Source organism: Simochromis diagramma, unplaced genomic scaffold (assembly GCF_900408965.1).
Source record: "Simochromis diagramma unplaced genomic scaffold, fSimDia1.1 OVJJ01000463.1, whole genome shotgun sequence".
NCBI classification, from domain to species: domain Eukaryota; kingdom Metazoa; phylum Chordata; class Actinopteri; order Cichliformes; family Cichlidae; genus Simochromis; species Simochromis diagramma.
Genome location: NW_024386941.1, coordinates 1,187,501 through 1,204,943, shown reverse-complemented (window position 1 = coordinate 1,204,943; position 17,443 = coordinate 1,187,501). Strand labels below are relative to the sequence as shown.

The window sequence follows — 17,443 nt, the reverse complement described above, 5'->3', positions numbered from 1 at the left end:
AAACGGCAGCCAAGTAAATAATGTTAAACATAAAGTCTAAACGCATGTGAAAAGATTGCCCAAGGGCTCATTTAAGAGACATTTAGAAAGGCCTTGATAGTCAATTACAATCAGTTATTGGTAAACAAAAACAAAACAAAAAAAGATTCAAATTCATGGTCAAGATTTGTGAGGTCTTCATGAGTTGTGCACAGTATCCCTGCATGTTTAGTCTTTCTAATGATTTTCAAACTTTCATCATTTCCCATCACACGCACATCTGGACTGAATTATGACACATTATAATTTCAAAACACTTTCAGTCATTAAAAAATAACAAATACTGAAAATTGCACACATTTGTGTGACCTCTGAGAGTTTGTAGATTATCTGTTGTGACATAACCAAAGCACTTAACTTCTCTCCAAATGAATGAGGTGCGTGAGTTATTAAATGCAGAACAGTTGGGTGCGCTGTACTACAGATCAGGTTGATTATTATATATCACGGGCTGCTGTGGCTCAGGTGGTAGAGCAGGTTTTCTACTAAATGTGGCAGTTCTGTCCCCAGACGCGCCACATGTTGAAGTGTCCACAGGGAAGACGCTGACGCTCCAAATGGCAGGCCAGCACCTTATATTGCAGCTCAGTCACCAGTGATGTGGGTGTGAGTGGGTGGATGATGCAACAACAACATAAAGCACATAAAACGCTATGTTAGCACAGCACATTTATTGTGACTTCACTGTAATATTATTCAAATCAATAAAGGAAAATATTTCATGAATGATTTCACCCCCATTCTCTTTCAGTGCTTTATAGTATTAAAACTATATTGTGTTAGGAAGGAATCCTTAAAATCGCTCTGCCTCAGCAGTGTTCACACTTTGTTAGCACTTTGCTCTTCTCCTGAATCTACACAGGACGGCAGATTGTAGCGAAGCCTCCGTTAGCAGCAGGACGCTAAGAGACATGTTGAAGGAGCATCGCTGTGTTGTGCCTCGCCGTAACAGCTTGCTAATCAATAGAAACTAGCTACAAATTTCCATTCTGTCTGAGAGGAATGACGAACCGACAAAAGAAAAAAAAAACCTGTTAATCCCAAAGAAACGTCTCACAAACAAACACGGCCAGGCAAAAGATAATTTGCTAATATTCAAGTTGAAGCAGTGAGAAGCAAAAATGTGACGCCGTCTGCAGGTTTGAATTTGCTCTTGTTATCCGCTCCCTCCTTCATGCTTCTCACTAATTTTCTATTTCTATGTAAATTCATCTCCCGCCTGACAGAAAGCTGCAGTGCAGAGCACACGGGATTCGGCGTGGCAGCAAGCCTCTGTAATCGAGGCTGCCTCCACACAATGTTGCACGGCTTAAAACTGCAGCAAAGGGGGGCTGGGGGTTAAAGGAGAAGTGTCAGACAGGGAAAATAATGAAATGGCCTTTACATTCTTCTTTACCTTGTCTTCCTGCTCTTTTTTTCCCATCGTGCTCTACATGGAAAGCCAGAAAACAAAAAAATTGTGGCTCTGCTCATGTTTTATCTCAGATTGTTGAATCAATAATCCCCTTCCACCATCTCTTTCTCCTATTTTACTCCCCTGTCTTCATCAATGCCAACTCAGTGATGTTTTCCGCTCGCTGTCCTCCCATTTCTCCGACCTAACATCTCTCTTTCTGCACTTAATAAGCATTTTTCTCACTCAGACAGACCACAGATAGCAGTCCAGGCAGGGCATTCATTTATTTGCTAGGTGGCTGATGTGCAGCAGAAGTCCACAACATCTGCTGCAGGTTGTTTGTTTCTATTTCTGTTGTCTTGTGTGCACAAAAAAAGAAAAGGATCACATATTGCAACAAGTTGCAGCAGAGGGCTTTTTCCATTATTGCTGTTGAATGCTGACACGAGTCTCACACTTTCCTCTGGTCTGTTCTCAGTCAGCAAAGTGACGCTTTTATTGTGCACGGAGGTCAGCGCTGCGGCAGAGTGGGATGCGTCACTCACTGCCTGCGTCAGTGGAGCAGCAGTGAACCCTTCATATACGCAGTTCATTCAGACTTTAGCTCCCTGCAGACATCAGATCTGTTTGTGGCAGACAGCCCTTGTGTAAACATTTTCATACAAAAGGGTTATTGTAGATTATCCACCAGTAAACTGAGGGCAAAAACAAATAGATAATTTTATCTTTTTGAGCGTTAATGTCATTTTGCACTTACCAGCGATATGAACAACCAACAGTGTATATAAAGCAGAACAAGTAAGCTTGTTTTACAAAATGAACATGAATCACTTCAATCACCTGTCCCTGAAAAGTGGAAATGGCAAACTTTATAGCTAAGTGCATAATGTCCTTGCCATAAACAGAATTTAACCTTAGAGCAAACCCAGAGAAATCACAGAGGGCAAATTCAGTGAAATGTGTTCACTTTTAGTCTGACTACTTGGCAAGCTTCTCTGTAACACCATAAGAGAGTTATTTTAGGTTTACAAGACTAAATCTCTATGTCCAACTTAAAAGGTCATACCTGTAATATCAAGAGAGCGGCATAAAAAAGCTAGAAAAAAAAAACTATGCAGCGAATCAGCGGATAGAAACTTAAAAAAAAGAATGTGTTGCTTTTGTCTCAAAATAACATTTAAAAACAGAATTCTCCCAGCAAGCTAGACTCCTATTACAGCTGTTCAACTCTATAAGGCATTAACGGCTTCATTAGTGGCTCAGTCTGCACTGTCCACATGTTCAGCGTCTCTGGCTCCTCCCAGCAGAGCGCTTGAACAAGTTTCATTCCAAATCAGATACAATTAGCTACATGTTTACAAAGATAAAGAATAGGTGTTAGAATTGCCACCAGTTCTAACTTTCAGCCACATAGTTAAATGTTTTTTGTGGAAGGGGTGGAGCAATTGCCACTACTGCGCCTCCCGTAAATTTCACATTAACACCTACGACTATTTTAATCTGTTCATTCAGCAAAACATGAAGAAGAGGGAAGTTGCAATTCCAGCAGATCAACAGATCTCAATGATGGCCCACATCAGCTGGTGGCTTCAGCTGATATCTTGCTTCCAGTTTGCAACTCTCACATGCAAGGCGGCTATTAAATTACTTTAGTTAGCCTACAGTTATTGCACCCTGCATGCTGCTTTGAAACCCACTTCAGTGTGGTGTCTGTCATCACTAACTCCTGCTCCAGCCTGTGAGTAAGGGGTTTGCTGCTGCTTTTTCCTCCTCTGGCTCTCTTTTTATGATTGTGGACACACAGGGAGGTCCCAGAGCAAAGCCGTAATGCCAGATATGAAGTACTGCAGATGAAAATAATCAATCATCTTTTGGCTATAGTGGTCCTGGCTGAAATGGTCTCCAGCTGTTAAGAAATGCACTGTGAATCAATTCTCTTTTAACTGTGAAAGGCTAAATGAAGTGCGTTAAGTTCATTCATCGACTGGCGAGCATTACTGTTCTGTTCATTTCTGTATGCATATAAGTTAAATATGCTGCGCCGTGTTTGGGTGTGAGGAGAGTGTGTACATATGTGTGTCTCACTCCCTTTCACTACCCTTTGAATGCTGGAGCTGTGTTTCCATGGCAACGCTGACCCCTGGGAGTCAATGTTATTTTTTTTCCACACAAGTAGCCTCTTTGCAATCCCTCTCTCTCTCTCCCTCTCTCTCATCCATCCTTCCCTCCCACTCTTCATCTCCTGTTCTCTCTCACCAACTCGCATTGCGTCTCTCTCTTCTTTTGCTATTGTGTACCAAAGTAATAAAGAAAAAAAAACACTCTTTACTCATTATCTGCTCCTGCACAGTCCATTTTATTCAGTGGCTGTGTCAGCTCTTTCTCCTTTCAGGACATCTTTACACTGTTGACACACATTCACGCACAAACACAGCGCATCAGAAACTCTCCTTCTTCCTCTCTGTATTCAGACATCGTTCAGTCTCAGTTCATCTCTTCTTTGGATCTCTTTGTCTCCCGTCCTTTATAAGGACACCTCTAAAGACAGCTCCCACTGTTTTGCATCTCGCAAACAGGAGCCTTCATCGTCCGTTGTATAATGTCGTCTTCATTTTATAATTCCACTGAATTCAAGATGGGATGTTATCATGCATGTGTAATCGTAACTTCACAGGTGAGACATCGCCTCGTTTCCCTCTCTGCTGAACATGAACAGTGTAAAACATCAGGAACATCTCTCTGTAACACTGATAAACACATTTGTGTAGAAAGACTGACTTTATACTTCTCTTTGGGATTGTAGTGGAATTAATTGCCTGATTAATAAAGAAACAAATCTATCACTTATATTTCTGCTGGGTAAATGTACTTTAAAACTTCGATAACTAAGTAATAACCTATCTCTTTTTTTGCCCAACCTCCCACCAGGCCAAGCTGATCGTCCCCAACAGTACAGCAGGATTGATCATTGGTAAAGGCGGAGCTACAGTCAAGGCAGTGATGGAACAGTCTGGGGCGTGGGTCCAGCTATCCCAGAAGCCAGAAGGTATCAACCTGCAGGAGCGTGTGGTCACCATCAGCGGCGAGCCCGAACAGAACCGGAAAGCAGTGGAGATTATTGTCCAGAAGATCCAGGAGGACCCGCAGAGCTCCTCGTGCCTCAACATCTCCTACTCCAACATCACAGGGCCAGTCGCCAACTCCAACCCCACCGGCTCACCGTACGCCAACTCAACCGAGGTCATGCCAGCTGCCGCAGCCGCTGCCGCGGCTACAGCTTCTTCTCTGCTCGGCCAGGCAGGCCTGGCTGGGGTTGGAGCCTTCCCAACCACTATGTCCAGCCTATCTGGCAACGACTTGCTCGCCATCACTTCTGCCCTCAACACTCTGGCCAGCTATGGTTACAACACCAACTCTCTGGGCCTGGGGCTCAACCCTGCTGCTGCTTCAGGGGTTCTAGCCGCAGTAGCGGCTAATGCAAACCCAGCAGCAGCTGCTGCAGCTAATTTGTTAGCATCCTATGCCAGCGATGCATCCACCAGCGCTGCTCACCCTGCAGCCAGTCTTGGAGGCTTCTCTCTGGGATCCCTAGCTGCTGCTACAGGGGCCACCAATGGTTACTTAAGCGCTGCTTCACCACTTGTGGCATCATCTCTACTGGCCACAGAGAAGCTAGCAGAAGGAGCAAAGGAAGTGGTTGAGATCGCTGTGCCAGAAAACCTAGTGGGAGCCATTCTGGGGAAAGGAGGGAAGACGCTAGTGGAGTACCAGGAGCTGACCGGCGCCAGGATCCAGATCTCCAAGAAGGGCGAGTTCATTCCTGGAACTCGGAACAGGAAGGTGACCATCACAGGTTCCCAGGCCGCCACACAGGCTGCACAGTACCTGATCAGCCAGCGAATCACCTACGAGCAGGGGGTACGCGCCACCAACCCACAGAAGGTGGGCTAAACCTGACAGCCGATGAGAAACGAGGAGGAAAAGAGGAAAAAAAAAAAGAGTGGGGGCTTGGGGGAGGAGTATAAAAAAAAGTGAGAATGGAAAAAGGAGAGGAGAGCAAGAATGTCGGAAGGAATCGTTCGCACCGTTTTCTTCTGCGTGTTTTCAGTATTCTCTATTAAAAAAAATTTTTTTGACGCAAAGCAAAAATGTGCTGAGAAGACGAGGAGGGAGAGGAGCGAGTTATTACGCTGAAAAACCAAGAAAAAAATGTGCAAAATGTAAATAAGGTTTTATTACTTAACGTCTTGACCTTTTGGGATTTTTTATTGTTTTGTTTATTGTTTTATTGTTTTGTTTGGTTTAGTAAATTAAGCTGTCTGTTTGTTTGTGTATTGTGTGGACAGAGCTGAATGCCATGTAGACAGGCCGACTGCCTGAGAGGCTACAGGAAGTGGGGGGATGGAGGGAAGGGCATGGGTGCGGCAAGGCGGAGGGTTGGGGTTTACAGGGTTCAGCCCTCCACCGCCCCCGAACCCAATACGGAAACAACCCTTAGCCCTCCCTCCCCCTGCAGGCCACACCCATCACCCTCCAGTAGGGTTTTTGTTTTTTCTTCTAGGAGATTTACCCCAAACCCCTCGCCCCACCTCCCTTGAATGCCCCTCTCACTTTTTGCTCCCCTGACCCGCCCCTCTCCCTTTTACAAGGGTTTTATAACAAACAAGACTGCAAACCTCAGCCTGGTGTGCGAGAGAAGAAATGCCCTTGACTCCTCCCCCACCGCCGACACCTTCTATTACTTCACCCGCATATGATCGTACCTCCCTCCTCGTGCCCTCGTCTGGGAGATGAAGGGTGAGGTGAAATTGGGCAGAGGTGCGGGGAAAGAGAATCAACCGGGCACTTTTTTTTCTTTTGCACACCTTCCCATACCTGTGATGTATCCCACAAGCAGTGCAGCGCTGCAGGGGTGTTACAGCATGTGACGCCCACCCCCACGTGTGGCTCTAACGTCTCAGATAGAAAGGCGAAGCGCACGCCGATGACCTCACATAGTGAAAAACCCATAAACGACAAGCGCGATACAGCGCAGGCTGCGGCAAACACACAGGATCTATGGCATTTTTTGCAGTCTGCTGTGATAATTCTATTAACTATATTGTCGATATAGGAATCATTACCTTCGTCATTATTTATTAATGAGTTCACCCATATAAGGCTCAGTTGTGTTTTTTTTTTAATCTGTGAATTCAGGTTGACATGAATGTAAATGAGACTATTTTTGATTTGATTCTTTTGTTTTAATTTAAGTGGATTGAAGATGAATAGTAATGTCACATAGTGTAATATATGTCTTATTTAAGTCCAGTAAGAAAGCCACCCCAGGCATTAGGATCATTACAGTGAAGGATCACCTTATATATCCAGTCAAAGAAAAGAACAGGGAACACACACAGACACGCACACGTTTTCACACTGAAACAGAACATTATGATGCCATATTTGGTGCTAGAAAAGGGAAATCACCATATCTATGATGCAGACTGCAGTAAGACTTCTAGATTAGCAAGAAAAGCTCTAAACCTCTCGTACCACAGGCTGCAGTGCAGCTGAATTAACCTACCTGGTTATCATGCTTAGCTCCTAGCTCATGCTGCAAAAGATCACTGCTGTTTATATGCCCTGTTGCAGTTTGCCTGCATTGTAAAGTTGTAACTAAAATGAATAATCCAGTTGAACTGAAACTAATTCTCGGATAAACTGCTGCTCGGCCTGTGGACGCCCGAACCCTTCGGATTAACCCAAACCACAGACTAGATAGAGTGAGAGCAATTAAGACTAACAAGATACTACTGAGAAATGCAAACATTTAGTCGGAGGTAACACTGAAACGTGACAAAGGAACGTCGTTTATCTGGGGTCCACTGCTGAATCTGCAAGCCTCGCTAGTAGATTTGCTTTTTTACGGCAGCGTGCATATCAGTAATGGAGATAAATAGGCTCACTGACCTTTGCTCTTATCACGCATCCGTCCAACTGCCAATGAGATGAAGGGCAGATGAGAGATTTTTAACATATGTCCTGGGAGCTGAGCTCATTTCTGCCTCTGGCAAGCTGTAGGTCTCCCTCGGAAACGGATTTACTGCCCACTGTAGACCCAGGAGGCTGCTGAAGATGCTGTTGTTTCTTCTGTTGTTGAGTTTTTTTTTTGTTTGTGTCGTGTTATTTTTGTCTGTTTTTTTTAACAATCGGAGTACACTGAATTTTTTTTGTCTTAATGCACTGTGAAGCGAGGGAGAGTTTCTCTCGACCTATGAGGTCAGGGATGTGTGCTATAGATGGCATCGTTGACTGGATGGTTTTTTGTATGGCAGGGAAAAAAAACACGCATATATGAAATATATGTAGAATGCATATGAAGAACTTCACCGGAAATGCACATCATATCTGAATATTGACGGAGGTGAAAGAGACTAGGTCGATGAAGAGGATCAATCAATTGAGGTCAATTAGATCCTACTTACCTGTTATCTTGGAAAAGTGTTTCGTAATTAGGGGGCAGGATGTTGGGGAGTGTTAGGTGTCCAGTAGTAGATTAAAGAGACTGGAACAAATTCTAAATTCAATATCCTATCGCAGCTGTGTCTTTCTCACGTACTGCACATCCAACAGGCAAGTCCCTGGACAGAGATTTAATTCTAACAGTAGCTGAAGTATGACGGAATGTAAAAGGCCAAAAATGAGGAGGGGGTGCATTTGATTTATTGACCTAAAAGCCTGGTGAGGGGAGGGAACACCTCTAAGACTAAACAAACAGACCTTTTGATTCTTTTGAAACCAATCCGACCCAAAATCCTCCACTGTGCTTTTGAATGTGTCACTCTCTGTTGGAGCGCCAGTGAGGGTTTATCTCCACAGCTTGGTAAGGAGGCTTCTTTACTCCCATCTAACACCATCCACACTCTCCTCACCCTCCCACCCGTCCTCAGTTTTCCAGTGCACTCCCATCCTGACACCCCCTCTCCTCCTACCACATCGCTCCATGGGTGACTATGTCTGGTGTTACGATCAATGCATGTCTGCTGCTTGCCCCGACAAACGCCACAGATTGAGCCTCTTCTCTCTTTGCCTCCTCGGGCAGCTGGGGCTCGGGCCACCAAATGCGACACCATCAGAAAGTAACCACGCCCGAAGAGGAAGTCATAGCTGGCAGGGCACAGTGCATAAACACTCTTATTTGTAGTTTGTACTTCATAACAGTGACGAGATACATTACTAGCTTGGAAAAAATTGCACAAACACACACATATTTCGAGGGAATAATTTCTCTTTGATAGGGTTTGACTGGATTTTATTGCAAAACCTCATAAAAGATCACAGGAAGCCAGTGTGCTTTTGCTCTGCTATGGAAATATACTGTGCTGAATGCATTCAGTAGGCTGATTTCCATTTCATTTAGAGTAAGATTTGCCTTTTTTCTGCAGGTAGACTCATTTATGGACTTAATATCTATTGAGCAATTTTGGAAAATAATTTTAGGTTTGTTGGTCAGACAAAACAAGCAATTTGTCACATGTAGTTGTTTAGCGGAAACAATAATTACTCAGGTAATTTAAAGATTTTGAATGCTAATTAATTGAAAGTCATGTGGCCGTGTTTCCTCCCCCTGCTTTGGAAAGCGTGCATGCAGCACAGTATGTTTACAGTGGCAAAACTGCACTGAAATTTCTTATATAGGTGCCATTTGATTTAATACTTTAATTCTTTTTTATCTTATTAATTAAACCTTAGGATGACTGTCTTTTACACAGCAGCTAATCTCTTTAGTTATCATAACGTTAGGGGATTGAGATAAAATGTGACAAGTACTAGAAGCAATACATGTTGTGTCGTCCCGTCCCTTATCCTCTGTGTGCCGTAGGAGCTTTTGGATTTACCCGTAGATGTTGGATAGGTTTACACGAGTAATTTTTTTTTCAATTTGTGGAAGATGCTGCTATTTAATAATAATAACAAGAAAAAAAAATACAAGGTAAAAACATATCGAAATCTGTCCTTTAGCTGGAGAGGCTAGTTGCAAGCAGTGTAATACACGCTCTGTTATAAGCTGACAATAAGTTAATAAGAGCATAATTTTAACCTGAACAAGTAAAACCTGTGCCAAAACAGAACTGTAAATGTGTTGATTTAAATCACATTAGGTAAGAGGAGACATACTTTTATATTAAGAAAATGTGAAAAGTGCCAAATGAACCATATTTATAAATCAATACATAGGGGGTCAGTTTTTGAGAACTAGGTACACTAACAGACAAAGCGCTTCAGTATAGCAGTTTGTTCAATCCCTCTTCACTCCTGCCACAAGACGAGGGACCGCCATGTTAGCCAAGTGTTAGCCTGTCCTCTGGGAACTACTCTTCCCAGGATGCAACAGCACTATGACTCTGGGGCTAGAGTATCAATATAGTGATAGGTTAGCATAATAATGCTAAAAAAAAAATGTGACTAGATAGCATTCTTAAACACAGCCTTTTATAGTTACGATGAAGATGTATTTTGTGGAAATAGATGTTATCTTTTTTGCACGTCTATATTGCATGATATCAAAGTGAAGCGTGGACAAAAAAAAAAAAAAATCAAAGAAACAAAAAAAAGAAAAACCATTTAGGAAGTGTGTGTTGTTCATTTTTCGGAGACAAATCTTTGCATGCCGATAAGGGTAGAGCATTTTGGTATTGTTTTACACGCGTTCAGGTGTTCGTTGTTTTTCGATGCAGTCGCGTCAAGTCCCGGTCCACCTGCTGCAGGTGAAGACGATGTTTGATTTCGATGTCACGACCGAGTGAGTATTTTGTCGCTAAGCTGTCTAACCTTCCTCAGAGGGATACGAACAAAACTCTCGAACAAACCTAAGACTATTTTGCTACTTGTTGAGCGAGCTTGGACTAAACGCTTCTCAGTTCCTACTTAACTTTCGAACAATTTTTTGAAGAAAAAAAAAATCTGGATTTATTTTCAAATAATAGACTGAGATTGTCCATGAATGTACTCACCTCTCCATAAGTTTGCATATCACTCTTCTGACCACTGGCGTGCAGTAGAGGCTTACATGTGTTTTAGTGTGTCTCTGTAATCTAACCTTACTAACCCCTCGACGCACTCTGTCAGGCTCTCAGTATTAATATGTTGTCTGTCCTTTGAGCCCCCACGCTCTGAGCTCTGGCTTGTCTTGTCATTGAATTGCACCTTATTGACCTCAAATATGACATGGAGCATCTCTGGTCCCGCCCCTCGTGGTCGCGAGTGACTCGTAAAGAGAGACAGTGTGTGAGAAAGAGGTGAAAGATCCCCTCCCTTACTTTTAAATCCAAAATAACGCACAGACACACTATGCTGTGTGCTGCACCGCCTGCCTCCCTCGGGTGACTCGCTGCAGAATTTGGGACAGATTGTGTTTTCACTCCCTTAACATGCAATCCAAGGCTCTGATCTCGGGGAGAGAGAGAAAAAACAGCACTGATCATTGCCAGTGTGGGTTTTGAATCCTGATCCCCCTCCTCCCCTCTCTCTCTGTCTCTCTCTGTCCTAAGTTTCCCAGTTCAGTTTAATTAGATGCTATTGGCTTCGGTGTCAAATTTTTTTGTTTTTTTGCCAAAGTCTCTCTCCGGATTTGCAGTGCGGTCATGCTTCGTATACTGACAGATGTTGTCATGGGAAGTGGCCCGCTGTTCACAAAACTAACTGAGATGGGGAAACGATCGGGATTTCCATTATTGCTCCTCAGTGACACGTTTGCACTAAACCTTCTGCTGTTACAGTGCACGGCACGCCGAGCTGAGGTGGGGGTCAGTGTGCGAGACTACTGTAGATGGTAGCCTTACTGTAGGTGTTCATTCAGCATTGTATTTAGATGTGCATGCTCCTCTCTCTCTCCCGCCCTCTGAGTTTGTCTGCTTTAGGCCCGCTCCGTGGTGTCTGTGTTGCGGCGTAGCCGGCTAGCCATGTTTTATTCATGTCTTATTTTTGTTGGCTTTTGTTTTTACTGTAACGTGTAGAGGAATGCAAACTCAATTCTAACCTGCTCGCCAGGTGACCTCATTGCTTCTCAGTGGGTGTGTGGCTCTCCGACATAGTCCCCAGCTCTTGTTCTCTGCCCCCCGCCTACCCTCCACCGCCACGCCTACCTCCACAAACCCACTCTCACCCACACCCACCACCTTTTCAAAACAACATCTAAGACATCTTTTGGGACCCCGCTCCCCACCCCCTTTTCCACCCTTCTTCCTCCCCCCAACTCGGGCCCCATCGAAGCACCAGCAACTGTAGACTGCATTTGTCATATCACTGTTTTTCTGTTCCTTCTCTCGTTTCTCTGTTTATTTTTTTCCTGGTTTTGATTTGTACTGTATGCTCTAACCCAAACCAGTTTTAACAAAATGCCATTTTCTGTATGTAGCCTGTTTACCCTACTCCACCCCCCCCCCCCCCTACACACACACACACACACACACACACACACACACACACACACACAAACACAATATCCTCCATGCCCTCTTTTTTTGCACTTTCACTGCCCACTCCTCCTCCTCGCCCAAACATACACACACTTTCCTCCTCCGCCTCCCACGAGTCTCTTCTCTCGAGTGCCAAAATAGAACAGAGAGGAAAAAAAAGCAAAACAAAACAAAAAAAAAAGACAACAACAACAACTACTACTACTACCATTCCAAGCGTTTCTTTGAGTTGTTCTTGTGTGTCGGACATCCATCCTGGAAGCACCCATGAAGCCAGCATGCTCCGCCCTCATAACATGATGTCGCTCATGACGCCTCAACTGAACAGCACCTTGCCCCCCACCACCACCACCTCCTCCTCCTCCTCCTCCTCCTCACCACCCCCACAGAGCTAAACCCGACAAGGATTAACCCTTCTGCAGGTTGGCTACCTACCTACTGTCCTGCCTCTCAACCTACCTTAAAAAAAAAGCCCTACCGCTCATGCCAGCTGCTTTCCTAATTCTGTCATTTCTTCAGCCTGTGGGACTTCATTGATTGTGTGCCATAGTGTTGGGGGCACCTTTCACTCTCCTCACCTCTCCCTTCTTTCTATACCCCCACCCCACCTTTCTCTCTCTCTCTCTCTATAACCCCTCTCGCTCTCGCTCCATTTGATTTTTCTCGATGGGAAAGATTAAAAAAAAACCTCCATTTTCTAATGATGATTTTTTTTGTTGTTGTTTAACATCCAAACCACGCACGCCGACACATGCACCGCCCCCAGTGCAGTGGTGTGGGGAGTGTTTACGCACCGTCAGCTGCGCAGCCATCCTCTGTCTTCTTGAACTTTTTGAACTTTCACCCCCTCATGAACTTTATTGACCTTCTTCCTCCTCCTCCTACCCCCCTTCTGTGTTCATCCAACTGTTTGGACGATAACTCTCCATTCCATCCCCAAAACCTCTCTGAGACTGTGCAATGCTAGCTGATATGATTGGATTTTTTTGTTTGTTTGTTTGTTGCTCACCATTGGGGACAGTTCTCTGAGCTATAAGTCAAAAAAGAACAAAAAAAAAAACATATGAAAGGAAGAAAAAAATATTTTAAAAAATGCAGACAAACAAAAAAAGGATAAAACACTAAACAATTGTTTCTCCACAATTTCATTTTTTTTCTCTCTCATTGTAAATATTTTTGTCAGATTTTTTGCCGAGGTGTAAAGAGAGAAGTGTTGAGCAGAAAGGGGCGGGCAGCATAAAGAGAAACTAGTGGACGCGGTAGACGATCGTAACACTTTTCATCCTCTGTATCCGATACTTAGGTCTGCCTGTATAATCGGCTATGCTAGTTCTACTGTGTTAACCTGTGCTGTTGTTATTAGTGTTGATTTACCTACTGTATTCGCTGTTTAGCGTTCATGTCGGCTAGCCAACTTTTTAGATAAGTGTGCTCATCAAATAATAATACTAATCTTGAGAAATAGTCCGAGCCATTCTCAACGTAGGCTTGCTTTTGTACATTTGTTGATGTTTCTTAACAGTGAGTTGTAGTGGCACTAGTATCTTTTTAATCATCAAGCCATAGTGATTGAAAACGCTTGGTCATGTTAGAGACATATCATCGTGGAAGACGGCTCGACTCAGCTCCTCCAAGTCGGAGAAAGAAAAACAAAAACAGGGAGGCGGAGGCGGAAAATTGAAAAACAAAAGAAGAAGAAATTAAGCTTCTCCCGGGCTACAAAATGAGGAAGATGAGCTGCTAACTTTTGTGCAATACAGTCCTAGTTTACATAACATAGAAGGATAGTTTAGAGATGATTAACCTCTGCAGGTGCCGCTCAACCACTCCGCTGCCTGCAGAACCAAACTTGTATCATATCTCCATATTTCGCCTCCACATCAAAGACATGTTGAAACTATTAAAGTGACTGTGTGAGATTAGACTCCACCATTTCATTGCATTGCTCTGAGCTCCACTCTTGATTTATGCTGCCTGCCCCATTGCCCTGAGAACACCACATGAGCTATTTATTTCTCAGACTATTATTATACTATTAATAAATAACAACACAACGAGAAAAAGGGAACGACTGGAAAAAGGTGAATTAATATTATAATTGTTTTGTTTTTATTTTTAGTATTTAGTGGTTGCTTTTAACAACATTCATTAACTGACTTAAAGATTACTGAATATTTAATGTAATTGTAGCATTGTGTTTGTAAAGAGAAAAAAACCTAGTGAGTTGTGTTTCTTGACTTGTGGATTACCAGTGAAGTGGGCAATCTAGTGCTAATATATATGAGGTCTTTTTTTAAGGATTCTTATTTTGCGACAGCAACAGCAGTCATTATAAATGTTCATTTTAGCATCACCTGTCTTCCGTTGTCTTATTCTTCACCTTCCACCACACTCTGCATCATCACAGTAACACATCGCAAGTCTGAGGGTGGGGACCGAATGTGTGTTTGGGCGAATCGAGGTGCGCGCGCGAGGGTGTGTGTGTGAGCAGCGTGTGTCGTGAATGTGTGTAAGTTAACGAACCTGTGTTTATTTGTGTGTCTATGCAAAATATGGTGCACATGTGCTTGTATCTTGCGTGTCTGTCTGCTCACACGTGCGAATCTGCGTGCGTCTGCGTGGATGTGTGTGTGTGTGTGCGATTGTTGGGTCTGTGAGGGGGGGGTTCGGGGTGGGTGTTGTGTCCAGTGTCCACCAAAAGCTAAAACTTGTCAGGCTTCCATACTTCCTGATGGAACCTCCTGACGTTATAGCTGCAAACCCTCATCATGTGATCTGACTCAACTCGACTGTCCATAACCCCTTCAGTCACCTGACCAACCAAATCAACCAATCACTGTCCACCACTACCGCCTTCCCCCTGCGCCATCCTTTGCTGCACACCACGTCAGCCCCATGTGATGTTCTCCATTGATAACATACTACTGTCACAATCTACTGTTACATGCTGACAGATCTGGGGATAAATACGCTTGCTTTCGTTCATTCGAGGTGTTTTCACCTTTGAGATTATTACTAAGCGCTCCTTAAATCAAGGCAAGTGTCCCTCGGGTTGTTTGACTTTTAAAGGATCAGTTCACCCATATTTAATGTTTGCCCAACAAGTGCAATATCTGTCAATAATTTATGCTCCAAAACGCTGGAGGTGAATGGAGTTAAGTCCGTGGTGGTGCTCACAGCATTAAAAATGCATATGTAAATTTAATTCACATTTGTGTGCATATATTTCTGAGGAAACCACAGCCCTCGCTGCAAACAGCTTTGCTGTAGTTTCTGGGACTGATAAGTCAAAACACCACGTGAGTCAAAAAGACAGGTGCTGTCTAACCATCTGAAAAAATTTGAATGTGACTTGAACAGTTTGGGAGATTTTAGCTGTACAGAAGTCAGATTTCTCTTAAATAATAATGAAGGAGATAGGCTACATTTACCAAATAACAGCAATGTCCTTCTCTGTTATACAAGAAACTCCTTGTGAATAATTTTATGTAGAAAGTATTTTCTCTCTGCCAAACTACACCTGCTAACTGTGGAAGGAAACGTGCATCTACCTGTGACAAGACAGCTGAGCTGTGATGATGGTTAGCTACATGTTTCTTTAAGTGGCAGATATAGTTCCATAGAAGCGAAATAAAAATTACATCAAAGATAATAAAGATAATTTTTTGTTTGTTTTTTAGTAATCTTTTCAAACTCTAAGAAAATAGCACTCGACAAGTACAAATTTGGATTTATAACATTGAAATTTTGAGGTACATAACTTGAAATGTTGAGATGATAACCCAGCCTCGCAAAAATAAATAAATCAGCAACTTAAACAGGCTTCAGTAGTTACTGCTGTGGTGTCATCCAATCATATTTTTTGGTTCCTTGATCACCACAGCCCGGGTCCCGCATAGTTTTATTACACCGAAAAGCTGGTATCTCCAAAATTGGGCAGCTTACACCAAATAAATCGAGATGGATAAATAACTCTACGGCCCAAAATGTCAATTTGATTTTGAGAAGAACTGTACCTCTAAGTAAGAAACTATTTCTTGGATAGCTTGGATGAACTGACCCGTTAATCAGCCTGAGGTGGACTTGTTCCGTTTAATTTCTTCAGCGTCATTTAATGAAATTTAGTTTGTTTTCCCCAGAACTGCATATTACATTTCTACTGTTCATACTACTGTACGTGCTGCATACTACCTTACCAGGTCAGAATCCACCTTAACCTGTCTCCATGCCAACCACAGAGGAGCCAGTTGCATGGCAACCGGCTTCCGCCACAACAAAACAACCTACCAACCAGCCATCTTTCTCAACTGATGAGGCCACGCCCACCTGACTATGATCGCTCCGTAGAAGAAGAGATAGAGGAAGAGAGAGGATAGGAAGAAGGGATGACAGATGAAAGAGATGTAGTTGTGATTCTCAGGGTGTCTTATATAGATCTACTGTTTAGTCTGTTCTCCAGTCTCTCACTGGTGTCCTGTTGCCCCTAACTGAGCCCAAAGACGATCATGTCCTCCTCTGATAAAGTCCTTGTTTGATTGACTACTGACCAATTCCTCTCCATCAGTTGATTGATAGTATTGATTGACCAATTCTCTTGAGAGCTTGAGCTGAAAGGAGCTCAGCACTGTAACTAATGTTTACAACCCAAATGAGACCAACAACGCTGTTGAAAGAATGTCTAGGACTTAAAAAAAAAGGGAAAAAAAAGAAAAAAAGAGAGACAAATCTCTGAAGAGTACTTATTTCTAAATGATGGAACTTTTCGCTTACTTTCTATGTGACATGAGGTAATGTAATTTTTTTCAGTCATTGCATGTGACTATTTTTATTTGCAATGAAACTGTTAGAATGGATGGTACATTTGTGACGTCAGTGCAACGTTCAGACACCGACGCTAGAAGTCAGCCGGTGTCTACTAAGTGTTTTCATGTCGCCGTGAGGAGTGCTTATGGACCAATGAATGCTAAATGTGTGACCATACAAAGCTGTAAAGGTTTTGTTTATTTGTACATGGTTATGGGTAAAATAAACCATTGAAGCAAATTAACATCTTTAGTCTTAAGGAGTAAGCCCTCGCACGTTTATTTGTAAAGTCAGTGCCGAGAAAGGTACTTTGGATAATGCAGTTGAGGTAAGTTTCAACAGTTAAAGCTGGTGATGTGCTTCCATTCAAACACTCGGAGGGCTCGATGTAGTTGTGTCAAAGTGTTAGAGAGGGTCAAGAACGAAAGAAAATCAGGGTCCGATCCACTTCCACACATCACCATCCTCCCTACGACAGGCATCACAATCAAGAAGGGGTGAGCTTCAACTCTCTGACATATCCATCTACCCACAATCCTCCTGTGCACCAGAGTCATCCGATCAACAAACACCTGCACCCCCGCATCCACCATGTCAGCTCCTGTGACCTCTGGCCAAATCGTCTCAGCCCTCTCCATGCCATCGGCTAAGTGGCTAGTGGCTTTTTGAGCTGTTGTTGCAAAGCCTCCTGGGAAATGGAGTCACAAACAATTCACAGCATGGTCTGACCAACCTCTTGTCACTC

At 43.3% G+C, this 17,443-nt stretch overlaps 1 protein-coding gene across 3 annotated transcripts in view; it reads left to right on the top strand.

The window, feature by feature from the left end:
* The window catches only part of nova2 (NOVA alternative splicing regulator 2), an 87,091-nt gene extending 70,489 nt beyond the window's left edge, over window positions 1-16,602 (top strand). For all 3 annotated transcript variants that reach the window (XM_040037765.1, XM_040037764.1, XM_040037766.1), the window contains one exon: window positions 4,364-16,602. In XM_040037765.1, the coding sequence (XP_039893699.1) occupies window positions 4,364-5,386 (1,023 nt within the window). In that variant the 3' untranslated portion in view covers window positions 5,387-16,602. The remainder of the gene's footprint in view (window positions 1-4,363) is intronic.
* The last annotated feature ends 841 nt before the right edge of the window (window positions 16,603-17,443 follow it).